This window comes from Tachyglossus aculeatus, chromosome 4 (genome assembly GCF_015852505.1).
Source record: "Tachyglossus aculeatus isolate mTacAcu1 chromosome 4, mTacAcu1.pri, whole genome shotgun sequence".
Lineage (NCBI taxonomy): Eukaryota > Metazoa > Chordata > Mammalia > Monotremata > Tachyglossidae > Tachyglossus > Tachyglossus aculeatus.
The window spans coordinates 87487991-87507666 of record NC_052069.1 but is presented as its reverse complement, the minus strand read 5'-3'; the positions used below and the strand labels follow the sequence as shown (position 1 = coordinate 87507666).

The 19676-nt window shown below is 46.3% G+C and overlaps 1 protein-coding gene across 1 annotated transcript in view; it reads left to right on the top strand.

Moving 5' to 3' along the window:
- The window catches only part of PTDSS1 (phosphatidylserine synthase 1), a 76687-nt gene extending 66432 nt beyond the window's left edge, over positions 1 to 10255 (top strand). Inside the window, exons 11-13 of the mRNA XM_038745411.1 lie at positions 4209 to 4277; positions 7616 to 7685; positions 9128 to 10255. Of these exons, the coding sequence (XP_038601339.1) occupies positions 4209 to 4277; positions 7616 to 7685; positions 9128 to 9237 (249 nt within the window). The 3' untranslated portion in view covers positions 9238 to 10255. The remainder of the gene's footprint in view (positions 1 to 4208; positions 4278 to 7615; positions 7686 to 9127) is intronic.
- Positions 10256 to 19676: the final 9421 nt, after the last annotated feature.

The window sequence follows — 19676 nt, the reverse complement described above, 5'->3', positions numbered from 1 at the left end:
TTTGATGTCCCGCCCCCTCCTCAGTGGGGCCTAGTGGATACAGCACAGTCCTTGAAGTCAGAAGGTCAAGAGTTCTAATTCCGGCTCCTCTCTGCTGGGTGACCTTGGGCAAGTCACTTCACTTCTCTGTGCCTCAGTTCCCTCATCTGTAAAATGGGAATTAAGACTATGTGGGATAGGGACTGAGTCCAACCCACTTATCTTGTATCTACCCCAGCACTTAGAGCAGTGCCGGGCACATAGTAAGTGCCTAACAAATACCATAATTATTATTATTATTTCTCCGGCTTTCCAAACAGGAGCTGAGCACTGCAGCTCCATCCCTTGGTTGGAGGGGCACATACTTTGCCTGTTAGGCATCTACTAGCTGACTCTCCACCCACTGGAAGGGTGCTCATCCCTCGAAGAAACAAATAGGAAACAGGAAGGAGAGAGAGAATTTTTAAGGACCATGTTTTTAGGCTTCCCAAGACCAAGGTGTTGTCCACCACAGAGCACTAAGTGTAACGCTGCCACTAATGCTATCATCATCAATCGTATTTATTGAGCGCTTACTATGTGCAGAGCACTGTACTAAGCGCTTAATAATAATGTTGGTATTTAAGCGCTTACTATGTGCAAAGCACTGTTCTAAGCGCTGGGGAAGATACAAGGTAATCAGGGTGTCCCACGAGGGGCTCACAGTCTTCATCCCCATTTTACAGATGAGGGAACTGAGGCCCAGAGAAGTGACTTGCCCAAAGTCACACAGCTGACAAAGTGGCGGAGCCAGGATTTGAACCCACGGACTCTGACTCCAAAGCCCGGGCTCTTTCTACTGAGCCACACTGCTTCCCCTATGCTAATAATGCTATTTACGCTAATGCTTTCCCTGTTTGTAGGTGACTATTCCTGTAACTTTAGTCCTGTGCCAAAGCAAAGATATTTTATGAACGTTAATAAGGTGTACAGAAGTAACACCGGGTGATGCGTTATCATATATTTAAGTAGTCACTGCCGTAAAGTGCATGATTGAAATTCCCGCCACCTTACTGACAGCTGCATCTGCTGAAGAAGATGAAAGCTTGCTAAAAGACAATTCTAGGCACTGTTCAGTTGACAGGCCACATGTATAGTGTGGTGGAAAGAAGGGCAGGTCACAGGTTAGACTTCACACTTTCAATAATAGTGGTAATAATATTACCACTTAAGCTTAACAAATAACAAATAAGCTTAACAAATAGTGGTATTTGTTAAGCACTTACTATGTGCCAGGTAATCAGGTCCTGTGTGGGGCTCACAGTCTGAGTAGGAGGGAGAACAGGTATTGCATCTCCATTTTGCAGATGAGGCAACTGAGGCACAGAGACGTTAAGTGATTTGCCCAAGGTCACACAGCAGGTAAATAGTGAAGCTGGGATTAGAACCCAGGTCTTCTGGTTCCCAGTCCCGGGCTCGCAACTCTAGGCCACGCTGCCCATCTGAACAGCACTACTGACTGCTGTACCATTTTCAGATTCGAAGGACATTACATATTGTGCGTGCAACATAAGACGTGTTTAGTCCTGAGGATTTCATCATATAGATTGTCTCATTCTGTTTGTTTCTCTGACTAAAAGAGTTAAGTACAGTTCACAACATTATCCTCAATTTGCAGACGGGGAAAGTCGAGCGTAACATAACTTGCGTATTTTTTTTCCCCTATTGTTCGCTATTGCTCTGTTTCTGATTCCCTCTTGGGAACTGCAAATTGTATTGATTTTCTTTTATTCACAAAGATTTTGTATATTTCTGAATTTTACTTTAAAACGAGAAGGGTTCCAAACTTAAAAAGTAACCACAGAATGAGAAAGGATAACCATGACCACATTGCATTTGGTAGGTGTAGTTCTTCCCACTGGAGTGCATTTTGGTCCAGAGGCAATCATCATCATCAATCGTATTTATTGAGCGCTTACTGTGTGCAGAGCACTGTACTAAGCGCTTGGGAAGTACAAGTTGGCAACATATAGAGACAGTCCCTACCCAACAGTGGGCTCACAATCTAAAAGGGGGAGACAGAGAACAAAACCAAACATACTAACAAAATAAAATAAATAGAATAAATATGTGTCACGGTAGTGCCGTGACCCTGGTTTGAAATAGGGTTTTCCTCCCCGTGGCAATCTTCTTAACCAGGGAGGGTCCATAAGTGTAGAAGTGCCTTAATCTTCAATGTTTTGCTCTTTGCAAAATGATTAGGAGAAGATGGTGTGGGCTTGGTAATCCACAAGTCCAAGTGGACCCTCTTCAGTGCCAGTACATGGGCTCTTCAGAGTAATACCACAATTATTATTATCATCGTTAGCAAAATTGTCATTTGTAGATCGTTTCACTGGGTACTAAAGGCGTGTATTCCAATCCATTGCCCCATACATACGTACTTTTTTAAAAAATATGTAAATAACTCAGCACATTTAGAACAATGATTAATTTAAATAAGAAATGATTACTGAAAAATAAACGTAGTTCAGAAATTGTATTTTTCACTGACCAAAGGACATGATGCACAAGCCAACATAACACAGTTCTTTGCAATTTTTAAGACTTTTTTCCGCCTGATTCATAAGAAAATCCTTTCCAGTATTGGACAATTTCCAGTTTCCAACTGTGATAGTTCAAGTACAAAACCACAGAGAAGCAGTGTGGCTTAGTGGAAAGAGCAGGGGCTTGGGAGTCAGAGGTCGTGGGTTCTAATCCCGCCTCTGCCACTTGTCAGCTCTGTGACTTTGGGCAAGTTCTTCTCTGTGTCTGTTACCTCATCCGTAAAATGGGGATGAGGGTTTTGAGCCCCATGATTACCTTGTATCTACCCCAGTGCTTAGAACAGTGCTTGGCACATAGTAAGCGCTTAACAAACATCATCATTCATTCATTCAGTTGTATTTATTGAGCACTTACTGTGTGCAGAGCACTGTACTAAGCCTTTGGGCGGTACAAGTTGGCAACATATTTATTATTGTTATTATTAAAACTGATGATTTACAGTGATTTTTTTTTTGTGAGAGACTCTTTGACATCAGTACCCTGTTGAGGAAAATACACACCTTAAAATGCCGCTGAACCGCATATCACCTAATAATATCGTATGTGTGCTTAGTTGAGTGTTCTACCCGCAGATATTCAATAAATATTATTGAGCTTTGTGCCCACTCAATCAGTCAGTGATATTTATTGAGCACTTACTATGTGCAGAGCTCTTTGCTGAGCATTTGGAAGAGTGTAATAGGAGTTGGAAGATACAATCACTGCCCAAAATGAACATATAGTCTAGAAGGGGAGATAGGCATAAAAGTAAATTACAAATATAGTATAAGGATCAGTCAATCAGTGGTGTTTATTGAGTGCATACCATGTGCAGAGTACTAAGTGCGCTTGGGAGAGTGCAATACAACAGATTGGTAGGCACATTCCCTGCCCACAAGAAGCTTACAGTCTAGAGGATACTGTGGGTGGGGTGACTATCTAGTACAGAAGCGCTTAGTACAGTGCTCTGCACACAGTAAGTGCTCAATAAATACGATTGATTGATTGATAAAGCGTTCAGATCCAAGTGACGAAGAAGGAAGGGTGCATAGGGGAAATAAGGGCTGAATCAGGGAAGACCTCTTGGGAAGAGATGTGATTTTTGGAGGGCTTTGAAAGTGGGGAGAGTGGTGGGTGGTCTGTCATATAGGAAGGGGAAGGGAGTCCTAGGCCAGAGGGAGGTTGTGGGTCATGGGTCAGCAGTGAGAAAGGTGAGATCAAGCTACACTAAGTAAGTTAGTGTTGGAGGAGTGAAGTGTGTGGACGAGGAAATCAGCGAGGTGAAGTAGGAGGGGGCAAGAAGAGTGTCTTAAAACCGATAGGAAGGAGTTTCTGTTTGATGTGGAGGCGGATGGGCAACCATTGGAGGCTTTTGAGGAGAGGGGAGACATGGGACTGACGTCGGCACATTTGCCTGGAAAAATAATCCGGGCAACAGAATGAAGTACAGACTGGAGGTAGATGGATGATACCCTCGCCTCGGTGGGTGCGTAGCTTTCCAAGTAACTGTTGGATTCAGCCATTCTGTGAATTTGCCTTCTGCCCATGAGGACGTTGCCAATTTACCGAACTGTCGTGGAGCCTTGCCCATTGAAAGTTAAGATACTCGTTCTTTTCATGCGCCGTTATTTGTAAATATGGGTTTTTATTGTCTTGTTCCGCAGGCTTTTACCACTTTCCTGTGTTTGTATGGCATGGTTTGGTATGCAGAGCACTGTGGTCACCGAGAAAAGGTACTGAAAAGAAGATCCAGATCTTACTCTTAACAAATACCACCGTTATTACTATAAACCTGGCTTATTAGACCTTTGTAAGAGAAGAGCTTTTCATGCCAGGATTCGAAGGATGTGCTTTGATGCTGCCCACAGGCACGTGACTTGCCACTAGCTAGTCCAGTTATTACAAATTATTATTACAGATAAGTTATTACACACATATTGCTATTTCACTGTCTGCCTTGCTGCAATTTAGACATCCCCCTCCTACCTCACCTCCCTTCTGTCCTTCTCCAGCCCAGCCCGCACCCTCCGCTCCTCCGCCGCTGATCTCCTCACCCTACCTCGCTCTCGCCTGTCCCGCCATCGACCCCCGGCCCACGTCATCCCCCGGGCCTGGAATGCCCTCCCTCTGCCCATCCGCCCAGCTAGCTCTCTTCCTCCCTTCAAGGCCCTGCTGAGAGCTCACCTCCTCCAGGAGGCCTTCCCAGACTGAGCCCCTTCCTTCCTCTCCCTCTCGTCCCCCTCTCCATCCCCCCCATCTTACCTCCTTCCCTTCCCCACAGCACCTGTATATATGTATATATGTTTGTACATATTTTTTTTTTACTCTATTTTATTTGTACATATCTATTCTGTTTATTTTATTTTGTTAGTATGTTTTGTTTTGTTCTCTGTCTCCCCCTTTTAGACTGTGAGCCCACTGTTGGGTAGGGACTGTCTCTATATGTTGCCAATTTGTACTTCCCAAGCGCTTAGTACAGTGCTCTGCACATAGTAAGCACTCAATAAATACGATTGATGATGATGATGATCCACTGCTTCTGTGCTTAGAAAATAATCACTTACTGTGCCTAGAAAAGTGAGCAACGAGAAGTTAAATGTGTGTAGAGTCTAAGGAAGAAGGCTGACACCAAATAGGAGCTTCTATTCTCTCCTTGCGGCTCTCAGGTCTGTACACACTGTGCCCTTCAGAGCCGTGGGGATTGCCGAGTGTCGATCTGCTCGCTGCCTCGCCTGCTCCCGAGCAATAATCACGGTCTGAGAGGCGGCTCCGAGGGGTCAAACGAATATAGAGTCTGAGAAATAATGTTGATGCCAAATAGGATCTCTGTTCTCTCTTTGTAGCTCTCAATGCCCGTACACACTCTGCCCTTCAGGGTTGGGGGAATTCCAGGGAGTAAATCCACCCTCTGCCATGCCTTGGTCCAGACTATAATCACAGCTTGAGGGGCGGCTCCCTTTTCAGCCACCAGCCGGGCAGCCCGGACCCGCGTCTTCGAGCCGCGTCTGCCTCCGCGGAAAGCAGACAGGATCACATTTGATGAGCGCTTACAATAATAATAATAACGATAGCATCTATTAAGCACTTACTATGTGCAAAGCACTGTTCTAAGTACTGGGGCGGTTAGCAAGGCGATCAGGTTGTCTCACGGGGGGCTCACAGTCTTAATCCCCATTTTACAGATGAGGGAACTGAGGCCCAGGGAAGTGAAGTGACTTGCCCAAAGTCACCCAGCTGATAAGTGGCGGAGCAGGGATGTAAAGAGCACTGTACTGTGCGCTTGGGAGAGTACAGAATAACGGTAAATGCACAAATTCCATGCCCACAATGATCTTACAGTCTAGAGGAGCTGCGTAGCAGGATTCTGGGGGGCTCACCGCAGCGTGGCTTAGTGTATATGTTCGTTCGTATTTATTACTCTATTTATTTATTCTATTTGTACATATCTATTCTATTTATTTTATTTTGTTAATATGTTTTGTTTTGTTCTCTGTCTCCCCCTTCTAGACTGTGAGCCCACTGTTGGGTAGGGACCGTCTCTAGATGTTGCCAAACCTGTACTTCCCAAGCGCTTAGTACAGTGCTCTGCACATAGTAAGCGCTCAATAAATACGATTGATTGATTGATTGGAAGGAGCCCGGGCTTGGGAGTCAAAGGTCGTGGGTTCTAATCCCGGCTCCGCCACTTGTCAGCTCCGTGTTTTTGGACAAGTCACTTCTCTGGGCCGCAGTTACCTCATCTGTAAAATGGGGATGAAGCCCGTGAGCCCTGTGTGGGACACCCTGATTACCTTAGAGCCCGGGCTTTGGAGTCAGAGGTCATGGGTTCGAATCCCGGCTCCGTCACGTGTCTGCTGTGTGACCTCGGGTAAGTCACTTAACTTCTCTGAGCCTCAGTTCCCTCATCTGTAAAATGGGGATTAAGACTGTGAGCCCCACGTGGGACAACTTGATCACCTTGTATCCCCCCCCCCCCAGCGCTTAGAACAGTGCTCTGCACATAGTAAGCGCTTAACAAATGCCATTATTATTATTATTATTATTATTATATCTACCCCAGTGCTTAGAACAGTGCTCTGCACATAGTAAGCGCTTAACAGATGCAGCCATCATTATTATTATTATTACCACCACAGGATGACCTGATGTGCCCCAGGGTTTGGATTTGTGCGCCAGCTAAACGTGTAGCGTTCTCGGGTACGGCCGATCACTGAGGAGTTCCATATTCCAGGCTGACTTCAGCTCATCTTCCCCTTCGAAGCGATAAAGAAGCAGCGTGGCTTAGTGGAAAGAAGCCCGGACTTGGGAATCAGCGGTCGTGGGTTTTAATCCCGGCTCCGCCACTTGTTAGCTGTGTGACTTTGGGCAGGTCACTTCACTTCTCTGTTCCTCAGTTCTCTCATCTGTACAATGGGGATTAAGTGTGTGAACCCCACGTAGGACAACCTGATTACCTTGTATCTACCCCAGCGCTTAGAACAGTGCTTGGCACATAGTAAGCGCTTAACAAATACCACCATTATTGTTATAAACCTGGCTTATTAGACCTTTAGTTGTTAAGAGAAGAGCTTGTAATGCCAGGATTGATGCTGCCCACAGGCACGTGACTTGCCACTAGCTAGTCCAGTAGTAGCACTTATTACTATTTCACTGTCTGCCTTGCTGCAGTTTAGATATCCTCCACTTCTGTCATGCCATTTCTCCAAGTTGCTCAGCCAGTGAGTGGTATTTATTGAGTGCTTACTGTCTGCAGCGCTCAGGACGGTATCATTCAGTGGAGTGGGGAGCCACGTTCCCTGCCCACAAAGAGCGTATAGGCAAGCATCCTTTGAAGGTTTTCTTCTTTTCCCATCTTGGTAACTTTAAAGATAGAAAGCTGGCACATATTGGAGTAACTCAGTCAGTGGGAGAGACCCACAGAGGTTTCATCCCATTCCCCAGGTTCCTCAGTCAAGATTATCAGGAGCCGCTATGAGATTCAGACATCCCCACTGCCATCTTGTGCTACTTTTGACCACTTCCTTCCGGGAAAGCAAGACGAGCCTTTAACGTTGCCTCCTTTCTTTTCCAGACCTATTCCGAATGTGAAGACAGCACTTACAGTCCAGATGTCTCCTGGCTTCATTCGAAATTTACGAAAGGTATGCCAGGCCTACTGGCCGCTTATTTTTGCTCCTCTACCCACTGTCCCCAAGAACCACCTTTGGCCTTCTGTGGGTTTGATTCTTTTTGTTTGATTTGTAAAAAATCTTCTACTGAGGTTTGTTCCATCATCGTCACGACGCCATCAGAACTTGTCTTCACTTAGGTCAGGAAGAGGTGCCACCTTCGAGAAAGAGTTGCCCGCGGGAGTGTTTTCTCTATTAAAAAAATAGAACCGCTTCCGCTTCGAAAGTGAGGCAGCGTGAAAACTCACCTCAAGCATTGCCTCTGAGTTGAATGGCCACAGTTTCAGAAATTTGAGGGACTGAAACTGGTCTGCTGCTTCTTTGATATGGGAAGGGGTGCCAGAGGAAAAAAGAATGGAAGTTTTGGTTCAAGGGGAAAAGTGCAGCGATTGTTCTCAAGGCGAGTCAGAGATAACCCCCCCTCCTCAGCATTTCAGTCCAGAAATTGAAGCTCTTTAGTCCGGCAGGACTGTTCCAGGTGGCTGCCGGGCTGCCAGTGCCCCCGGCTCGGGTTTCAGGAGCTGTTGTCATGGCGATGCCCGAGGCCGAACAAGGGAGGATTTTGAGCCCGAGGTGGAGGGCGCCGGGGGAGGGCACACACACAGGCCGCACGGCTGGGAGACCTCAGGAGAAGCCAGCAGTGCCAAGCGCCTCGTTCTGAAATGTCCCGATGCCCCATCATCATCATCATCATCAATCGTATTTATTGAGCGCTTACTATGTGCAGAGCACTGTACTAAGCACTTGGGAAGTACAAATTGGCAACATCTAGAGACAGTCCCTACCCAACAGTGGGCTCACAGTCTAAAAGGGGGAGACAGAGAACAAAACCAAACATAACAAAACCAAACTGAGCCCAGATTGGGCTCAGTGCCCGGTGTGTGCCTGTGAGCACTTTGCTCCCGCCGGGGTCCCGTCTGGGTCCACAAGCTGGCGGGGGGACGGGAGTTGGCCAGAATTTTAGCCATTGGGGAAGCAGAAATGCATTCTGGCAGTTTCACCTTTCAGAGTGAGCCTCCAGAAGGTGGTGAAGTGACAAGGTCCCAGACCCGCCCTGTTCCCTCCCGCTTAGTGTCATGATTGGGTAGGGACCGTCTCTATACGTTGCCAACTTGTACTTCCCAAGCGCTTAGTACAGTGCTCTGCACACAGTAAGCGCTCAATAAATATGATTGATGATGATGATGATAACCTGCCTTTCGAGTCCCGTTTACAACTTTCCTAGCCCTTAAAAGTTCCGCTTGTTCATCTGCGTCGTCCGGGCTCGGGCCCCGAGAGTCCGTTTCAGTTCATCTCAGTGGTGAGGCCACTAGATGGGGTGATCGTATCAGCCGAAAGGAACCAACCTTCCGCTTAATCCATTTGGGGAAATAATTTCAAGGAGAATGACAACAAATTCCCATCCCTCCCAACAGGTACTGAAGACAGCCCACCCAAGCACTCAGGGAACAGTGAGAGCCACTCTTCCAGAAGACGGAATCGCCATTCCAAAGCGAAAGTAACCAACGGAGTTGGCAAGAAGTAGAGGACCCCAGTTGATTCAAGCTGGTCCTGAGAGTGCCCAGAACCGAGGGAATCCCAACCAGTCCCCAGCTAGGAGGTTACTCTGCGGAAAGAAAACAGGAGGAGGGAAAGGAAAACTTTTTTGCTTTTCGTTAACGGAGGGCTAGTCTCTGTGTCCAGATGGGACTGTCCGTCTCTTCCAGATCATCGCCTGTTGTCACTTGCCACCCACTGGGTTTAATCGAAATTTTCCCTGCCCGTGGCACTTCGCCACCAGTAGAGGTGCCGGGTTTTCAGAGGGAAAAGTATGCTGTTTTGTGCACTTCTGCCAAGAGCATCCGTGTGTTCAGATGTTGTGGTTGCGTTTTAGGTGTCTTCAGTAAGGCCCTACGGTGTCTTTGGTCTGGACACCTGAAATCTTCTGTATTCACTGTTGCAATATGGGAAGTCTATCTGGTTTTTGGTTTTTGTTTTGTTTTTTCCTTGAAAGGAGGAAAAATATCCTTTTTCAGTCTTGGCTGTTTGTGTGTGTGTGTGTGTGTGTGTCTAGTTGGTTCTTTCTCTCTCTCCCTCTCCCTCTCTCTCCCTCTCTCCCTTCCTTCCTTCCTTCCTCTCCTTCCAGTCCTTCCTCTCCTTCCCACCCCCAAAGAACAAAATGTCAGAAATCTGTGTGCCCGCAAATAAAAGGTCAGGTATCTTGCAGAGGATGTTGGGACTTCAGATTTTATAGTTGTTCCACCGAAATTGTCCATTTACCCTGAAATTTCCACAGTGCATATGAAACGAGCCTGTTACAGAGGCAGTGAGTGCTGTGGCTTCTGTCTACATCCGGATGCCTTTACATTTATTTTACCTTGTTTTTCTTCCGAGGTGTAGTGGTTGACTCTAGGTATGTCTTTTAGTGTCACACGTGAGGTGCTGGTAAGTCTATTATTCTTTCAGCTGTGCCACGCTTTGTAGAACACTTGTCACCTTATACCACCTTCACCTCTGCTGGATCTCAGTTTTAAATAAAATGATTTGTGTTCAAGCCCGTCAAAGGCCTGGTTCAAAAGTTATTTCTTCCTGGCATAATTTCTTCGTAAATGTCCAGTGATTTTCAGCCTTAACAAGTAAATTGCTGTATTTTCCAAGGAGCTTTAGGTTAACTTGACTGAGTAACTGTGTATACAGCCGTTTCCTAAGCCCTGAAAGTTATCAGTGGCCGATAAACAATTCTTTTGTTGTTCACCACTATGGTAGTGGTTACATCAACCAAGACAGATTCTTTCCTTGTAAGTGGCCACTGCTCCGCCGATTGACCTTTCCATGCAAAGTTGCTGAAAGGATCCATTGACACCCTCATCTGGTTGAGGACAGAGGTTTGACTGTCTTTCTCTCTCGCTCTCTCATAAGGAAGCCCTTAGCAATAGAAATCTGATGTTTTTCAGAGTTCTACAAAGTGATTCAGGGGTGGAAGGGTTAAACGAATGATGAGGGGTCACATCCTGTTGTCCACTTTTCTTTGAAACAACTTAGCGGGGAAATCTGTAACCCACGCAGTGCAACTCAACAGTCAAGATGGGTACAGCGTGGCTCAACGGAGAAGAGCAGGGGCATTAGAGTCAGAGGTCATGGGTTCAATTCCCTGCTCTGCTGATTATCAGCTGTGTGACTTTGGGCAAGTCACTTAACTTCTCTGTGCCTCAGTTGCCTCATCTGTAAAATGGGGATGAAGACTGTGAGCCCCCCGTGGGACAACCTGATCACCTTGTAACCTCCCCAGCGCTTAGAACAGTGCTTTGCACATAGTAAGCGCTTAATAAATGCCATCATTATTATTATTATTATTATTATTATTATAAGGATGCGTAAACATCGAATGGAGCCACAGGGTCCTGGTGTTGACTCACTATTTATTCATTCAGTCATTTTTATTGAGCGCTTACTGTGTGCAGAGCACTGTACTAAGTGCTTGGGAAGTACAAATCGGTAACATATACAGTCCCCACCCAACATTGGGCTCACAGTCTAGAAGGGGGAGGCAAGCAAACAAAAAAAAGACAAGTAGACAGGCGTCAATACCAACAGAATAAATAGAATTATAGCTATAGGTACATCATTAATAAAATAAATAGAGTAATCAATCAATCATATTTATTGAGCGCTTGTGTGCAGAGCACTGTACTAAGCGCTTGGGAAGTACAAGTTGGCAACATATAGAGTCAGTCCGTACCCAACAGTGGGCTCATGGTCTAGAAGGGGGAGACAGAGAACAAAACCAAACATACTAACAAAATAAATAGAATAGATATGTACAAGTAAAATAAATAGAGTAATAAATATGTACAAACATATATACATATATACAGGTGCTGTGGGGAAGGGAAAGAGGTAAGATGGTGGGGATGGAGAGGGGTACGAGGAGGAGAGGAAGGAAGGGGCTCTGTGGGAAGGCCTCCTGGAGGAGGTGAGCTCTCAGCAGGGCCTTGAAGGGAGGAAGAGAGCTAGCTTGGCGGAGGGGCAGAGGGAGGGCATTCCAGGCCCGGGGGATGACGTGGGCCGGGGGTCGATGGCGGGACAGGCGAGAGCGAGGCCCAGTGAGGAGATTAGCGGCGGAGGAGCGGAGGGTGCGGCCTGGGCTGGAGAAGGAGAGAAGGGAGGTGAGGTAGGAGGGGGCGAGGGGATGGACAGCCTTGAAGCCCAGGGTGAGGAGTTTCTGCCTGATGCGCAGATTGATTGGTAGCCACTGGAGATTTTTGAGGAGGGGAGTAACATGCCCAGAGCGTTTCTGGACAAAGACAATCCGGGCAGCAGCATGAAGTATGGGAATAAATATGGACAAATATACACAAGTGCTGTGGGGAGGGGAAGAGGGGAGAGTAGAGGGAGGGAGGGGGGCGATGAGGAGGAGAGGAAAAAAGTGGGGGCTCAGTGGAAGGCCTCCTGGAGGAGGTGAGCTCTCAGTAGGGCTTTGAAGGGAGGACGAGAGCTAGTTTGGCGGATGTGCGGAGGGAGGGCATTGCAGGCCGGGAGGAGGACGTGGGCCGGGGGGCGACAGTGGGACGGGCGAGAACGAGGTACGGTGAGGAGATTAGCGGCGGAGGAGCGGAGGGTGCGGGCTGGGCTAATACAGCATAGTTTAGTGGATAGAGCACGGGCCTGAGAATCTAATCCCAGGACCTGGGTTCTGATCCCGGCTCTGCCACTTGTCTGCTGTGTGACCTTGGGCGAGTCATTTCACTTCTTTGGGCCTCAGCTACCTCACCCGTAAAATGGGGATTGAGACTGTGAGCCTGACATGGGACAAGGACTGTGTCCAACTTGATTAGCTTGTATCTACCCTTGCGCTTAGAACAGAGCCTGGCACATAGTAAGTGCTTAACAACTACCACAGTTGTTGTTACTGTTATGAGGAAGGTAATTGTGATTACCACAGACTGTAATATTTAATATTGTTAAGGTGGCATTGTTTTGGAGGAAGTACGGTAAAGCACGCAAGAACTTGAATGTACTTAGGTTCCCCTTTGAAAACCCATTTTTCAAATTCGCAGGTTAAATGTGCCATTTTAGGAATTGTTCTCTATCGAAAGTTGTGTTGTTTGACTTCAACCAGGTTGAAAATTTGGGGAGAGTAAAAGGGCCGGCGAGGAAAATTAGACAGGAAGACTATCAGGTTTTTCCCTTTGCCGTGTTTTCATTCTGACAACATTCTGAGAACACTGTTTCCACTAGTTTTTAGCTTGCAAGCCCACTGTTGGGTAGGGACTGTCTCTATATGTTGCCAACTTGTACTTCCCAAGCGCTTAGTACAGTGCTCTGCACACAGTAAGCGCTCAATAAATACGATTGGTGATGCAGCTTGTTACTTGATGTTTTTTGCAAGCTAACTTCTTTCTTCGGTTGGCACTTTGACACTGCCCTGGTTTTTAAGTTGCTTTAGCTCTGGAGATTGTGTGGTGATTCCCCATCCTGGCTAATACACAACCATAATGTGTTGCAACATAATGACATAATATGTCAATCAATCCGAAACTTAGTACAGTGCTTGGCACAAATTAAACGCTTAACAAATACCAAAAAAATTAATAGTATTTATTGAGCACTTACTATGTGCAGGCCACTGTGCTAAGTACAATACAGTAGAGTAGACGTGATCCGTGCTCTCAAGGACGTTACAGTCCAGAGGGGAGACAGACATTAAAATATTTTAGGGATAGGGGAAACAGTTTCCCTGGTTCATCGTCATCCTTGGGCAAGTCACTTCACTTATCTGTGCCTCAGTTACCTCATGTTTAAAATGGGGATTGACTGTAAGCCCAATGTGGGACAGAGAAATGGGGATTAAAATGGGACAGAGATTGTGTCCGATCTGATTTGCTTGTGTCCACTCCAGTGCTTGGTATAGTGCTTGGCACATAATAAGCGCTTAACAAATACCGCAGTTATTATCATTATTATTAGTGTTATTCATCTGAAAACTTGAGTCAAGGAGACAGTTGGGTGTGGTCGATGACCCTGATTACACCATCATTAAATTTTCCCAGCTCAGGAGTCTTGGGACAATGTTTTCCTTCAAGTGCTACTGAACTGGATGTGAAAAGGGGGACTCTCAATTGGTCTCCCCAATCAATCAATCAATCGTATTTATTGAGCGCTTACTGTGTGCAGAGCACTGTACTAAGCGCTTGGGAAGTACAAGTTGGCAACATATAGAGACAGTCCCTACCCAACAGTGGGCTCACAGTCTAAAAGATACCAACTTTTAATTTTTCCTCTTCATGTGCTCTTGCTGATAATGATGGTAATTGGAAAAAAAATGCAAAATAAAAAATTAAAAAAAAAAAACCATTGACCAAAAACTGAAGCTGAGGTGGTCTTATGTTCTGTCAACCTCTAATCCCATTGCCACCTGGCCTTCCCTTTCCCATGGAATTGAGCCTCATATATGCAGAAAATAGGATGAATGCTTTTTCTTTCATTCATTCATTCATTCAATTGTATTTATTGAGCGCTTATTGTTTGCAGAGCACTGTACTAAGCACTTGGGAAGTACAAATCGGCAACAGAGACGGTCCCTACCCAACACTGGGCTCACAGTCTAGAAAGCACTTACTATGCGCCAGGCACTGTTCCAAGTGCTGAGGTAGAAGCTAATGAGGTTGGACACCTTTTTATTATGTATCTAAAGGGATTCGTTGATTTCTAAAGTGTTTATCCCAGTTTCACTGAATTAGGGGTTTCAGCCCGTTAGAAGACACTGTGACTTTTTAATACGGTTTCGGAGAGAATTTTTGATTCATTTTTGGATCAATAAAAATAGATTTTAGTTGCCTATAGAGCACTGTTCTAAGCACGTGGGAGAGTACAGTGGTTAATAGACATGACCCCTGCCATCAAGGAGTTGGCAGTCTAGCGAAGGGGACAGGCCCTAAAATAAATTATAGGAGGTCAGAGGTGAAGAGAGAGAGAGAGAGAGAGAGAGAGAGAAAATGACAATGAACATCCAATGCTTAGATGGAGAAATGCTGAAGTGGCAGTAGCAGGAGTGAACATGGTTAGGGTGGAGAGGTGAGCTTATCATCATCATCATCATCAATCGTATTGAGCGCTTACTGTGTGCAGAGCACTGTACTAAGCGCTTGGGAAGTACAAGTAGGCAACATATAGAGACAGTCCCTACCCAACAGTGGGCTCACAGTCTAAAAGATTCAGGGAAGGCCTCTCATGGAGGAGATATGATTTCAGAAGAGTCTGGATCTGCTTCTATTTGTGAACTGTTTTTGCCCCACTGTGGCAAAATGCCATATTTGTTATTTCCTAGACTCATTCGTTCGTATTTATTGAGCGCCTACTGTGTGCAAAACACAGTCCACATCATCTGATGAGCTGGGGAGGTAGAGAGTCTCTGGGAATCCAGAAGAGATGTGAATCTTTACCAAATGTCTCAGCTCCATCATTCCTAGTCTTTAATCTTGGGTCTACTCTCCAACAATGTAGACATCATCACCTTTCTGCCATCGCGCACCGGAATTTAAAAAGCAAGAGTCTGTTTTTCCTGTTGATTTCTTTTTCAGGCGAGCAAGGTCAGATTCAGGATGGCCTCATTGGAAACAATGAGCACTGATGGATATCTGGAGGGAAAAATTCAAACGGAATAGGTGGAAGTTCACCCACTAAACACAGACCAAAAAGAGAATGATACAAATGGGCAGACTTAACGTGTGTAATCTGTTTAAAATTCTGTGCCACATATAATGAGGAATTTTAGTGTCTGGGGAAGTTTACACTGTCTTGAAAATTCATAAAAATGGAACCTTAATTTTACACTTAATCTAATAATAATAATAATGGTACTTTTATTCTAAGCACTGGGGTAGATACATATTAGGTTGGACACAGTCTTCATCCCCATTTTACAGTTGAGGTAACTGAGGCACAGAGAAGTGAAGTGACTTGCCAAGGGTCACACGCAGACAAATGGTGGATTTGGGAACCCAGATCCTTCTGGATCCCGGGCCTGTGCTCTATCCACTAGGCTACACTGCTTCTCCTGTCACAATTTGTGAGCTTCCAGTATGCTCAAGGTCTCCAGTTGCTTCAATTCAGACATATATGACTAAACCCAACTGTCTTGATTGGTCTGAAAACCTTTCTCTGTTTGTATTCCTGTAGCCCTGACTATTTGGAGACTTGATCTGGCTGTTTTCTGACTACATACCTTGAAAGTTGAACTCTGCCCATAAAGCATTTTCCCCCCTCTCTTTTAGCAGGAAGGAGGCTGGTGCCCCCAAATCAGCTCCCCTTCTCGTAAATGCCAGCGAGTACAGTAAATTCATTCGGGTTACAGAAAGAGCCCGAGGGTTTTTGCTTTTCCAACCGCCACTATCACTTAAAGGGCCTGGGCTTTCGCCAGTGGTAATGCCCATCACCCAAGTGCTAATTAGGTTTTCTCATGTGCTATTGAAACATGCTAGAAACACCATGCCCGAGTGTGTCGGTAAACAAAGAGATGCCTCCTCAATAGCATAAGACTGTGCTTAAGACTGTGAGCCCCACGTGGGACAACCCTGATCACCTTGTATCCCCCCAGCGCTTAGAACAGTGCTTTGCACATAGTAAGCGCTTAATAAATGCCATTATTATAGCAGGAAAGTTTTCTCTGAGCCACATTTGTCTCCTTGGTATTGACTGTTAATCTCTCCCCAGACAGCCAGGCCCTGGGTCCTCAGTTACTGCCATGTTTTGAGGTAGCGTGCCTTGCTGCTTTCCTGATCGAGTGTTAATCTTGCCGGGTACAATTTCTCAGGGACATAAACGTTGGTAGTACGTAGGAGTGAGAACAGAGTATCCAAATTGCATTTTCAAGGATTAAAATGCATTACCAGTTACCTGAAATGCGGTACGAAAGCACATGCAAGGTTTATTTAGCACGATCCCCCTCTGGGAAATCTCCACATTACATCCCTGTCGTTCCCACTGGAGAGGCTGAGGACGCCGGTTTATTCGCTCCGCTCGAACCTCAAGCTCCGTGGATCGCAGCCTCGGGGAAGCAAAAAGCGGGCTACCTCCTTGTGTGAGCCACTTTCAGCCTCAGGAAGTAGCTTCATATATTTCTGCATACGGAGGCCTAGTCAGGGAAGGGAAAAGGTGATTAGGGAGAAGGGGAGACTCGGTGATCTAAAGCCTCCTTTGCTGCGCAAGTGTTTGTGACTTTTCGGGCGAACCATCCTGTGGTTTCTGGAACTCTAGACAGCAACCATTCGTGGGCAGCTTTTTAATGCCCCCAGGCTTCCGGCTCTGTGCCCTCTCCCTCCCGCTCCCCTTCCCCCATCCGCATTTAGCTAGTGCTTAACTGTGGGTGGCCAGCCCTCTCCCTTCATCCCTAGCCTTTTCGTCTCCTCCCCCCACTGCTAGTCGTTAAGACAGCTTACTTGGGCCGGTGATCTCAGGCCTTAATTTTTATAGATTGCTCTACCACCGAGCCGCTCTCCAGATGTGGCTTTATTTGTGATTAGCCGGTCACGTCCTCGCTGGAAAGAGTTAGAGACGCAACCCTTCGTTGGGTAGCGCCGGGGCTTTTCTCCCGTCTTGTGGTGAGCAGAATCTGACATGGCTTTTTTTAAAGCGTGAGTCACAATCCCGAACTCAAAGCTTCGTGGGATCTTCTCCCGATGCCCTGGGCCAAAATCGGCACGGACAGTGGCGGTGCCTAGCTTGGAATGTTGTTCCACGCACCAGAGGGAGGCCTGTAGCTCCCTCTGCGTTGGGGAATCTTGATTTATGGTCTGGGGAGGCCATAAAACCTCTGCTCTTCCCTTCTGAAAAAGGGTGAAGTATGGGAAAGAATGTAAATTATAAACACTGAATTCCTGTGATCAGCAATAACGTAAGGGCCAGTTTTTATTGTAGTGTGTGCATATGGATTTAATTTCTCCGGGTTCGGGGTTTGCTTTTTCCATATTTCTTGGGGTGGCAGATAAAAGTGAAATGTCCCGCTGAGTTACGGTGCTTTCCCGAAACGAGAAACAGCATCTTGCGGACGGTGCGATGGTCCAGAACTCTCCGAGCCGAGCGTTAAGGTCATAAACAGGTAATGCCAGAGGCTCACACTAGCTGAGCACGCTGGCCCGCTGGCATCTGGTATGTTTTGACTTTCTTCAAATAGCTCTCTTGGAGCCTCACCTCGGCGTCCTCAGTCCCTCGTCCTCGCCTTTTCGGTCCAGCCGCGAAGCACAGAGGTCTTCTGTCTCGTGTTTTTATTTATTTTAAATAGCATTTTGGATGTGTGCTTCGAGTCCCACAGGCAGAGCCCCCGCTTGTTAACTGAAAGCAGATCTGCTGCAGTTGGGAGGGCCACAAAGTCAGGAATCAAGGCCAGACGGTCTTCTGTTTGTTTTGAATCCCCATTCCAGCAATAGGTCACCCATAGGCTTGGATTTCACAAGCTGGGTAGAACCTGCAGGGGCACAGAAGGAGAAAACGGGCCCCGACTTCTTGCTGCTGTGGTTCTTCTTGAAGGAAATGCTACAGAAGCAAACCCCCGGCCCCGCTTGATGTTTAGGGGTTTTAAACCAGCCATTCCAAACAAGAATTACCATTACCCTTGAATCACCATTAGGCGGGAAGAAAACGCCACAGGTCTGAAGGTTCCCAAGATACATTTGTGCCTGCCTAAATTCTGAGTGCTTTTATGGAGGAGTGGGGATTAAGTTGCGGAGTTGGGTTTCTTCCGTGTGGGCAAGAAGATCGTTCGTGGGAGGTTTGAGTGCACAGGAAGGGTTTCAGACCCTCTCTCTGGGTACGTGACCAGATCAGACTTAGATTCACATGCATCCACGTGCGTTCAGGTTCTTTGTTTCCACTTGTCACTTCACTGGCTATATTTCTGACCGCATTTAGGTCAGACCGTTGCTAGGTTCAGCGTGGCCCCTGTTTTTCAGGGTAGGACGGGGTGTAAAGAAGAGCAGCAGCAGCCGGAGAGTCAATCAGAAAAGGCAAATAGCGTTTTGCAGTGAAGATCCAGAGAAACGTACAAGCTGAGCAAAGCTGACCCTCCCAGGGGACCTTAGCCGCGATCTCTCTCTCTCTCTCTCTCTCTGCATGGCTTTTATTCTGCAGTATCTCTGCACCAACTCTTTCTGTTTACCCCTCTAATTTCAATAGCAGCAACCAGAGAGAAGACAAGCTGAGCAGTAGCATTCCTGACTCGCAAAGCAGGAAGGTAGCGAGGCATTCATTTCTCTGTGGAAGTTCAGAGAGCTGGGGAACTGAAGGCCATAGCCACCCCCAAGCAGCACCTCTCCAGCCAAAAAAAAAACACAAAACAGAATGAGTCGCAGGACCCAAGCAGGGAACATTCCCAAACTGAATTGTAATAGTAATAATTGTGGTGTATGCTAAGCCTTTATGTGTGGCAAGCACTGTTCTAAGCCCTGGGAAAGATACAAGATAATCAGGTCAGTCCTTGGCTGACACTGAGCTCACAATCTAAGTAGGAAGGAGAACAGGTTTTATAGATGAGGTAACTGAAGCACAGAGCTGTTAAAGTGACTTGCCCAAGGTCACACAACAGACAGATGGCAGAGCCAGAATTAGAACTCAGATCCTCTGTCTCCCAGGCCCACGTTTTTTTTCCATTAGGCCATGCTGCTGCTTAAGGTTTGCCCTGCAGACCTCTCCTCTCTCCAGTAATCTCATGTTTCCCTGTTATGTGCGTGTGCACAGACACATAGGATGTCACGTAGGTTTACTTTAATATGCTCTAGGTTTCAGCAAGAGGTACATTACCTACTTAGTTTAATTTTTTCACCATTATCTGGATCTCCAGCCCAGTAGCAGTGGCTATCTCTGATTTTTTTTTTTTTTCCAAAAGCTAGAATCTTTCTTTCTCGTAACCTCCTTCAAACTTAAAATTCGGCATTTCAGCGTGTCCTTTAACCATGTTTCTGCAGGCCATCTTTGTCTTCTGTAATAAATCCT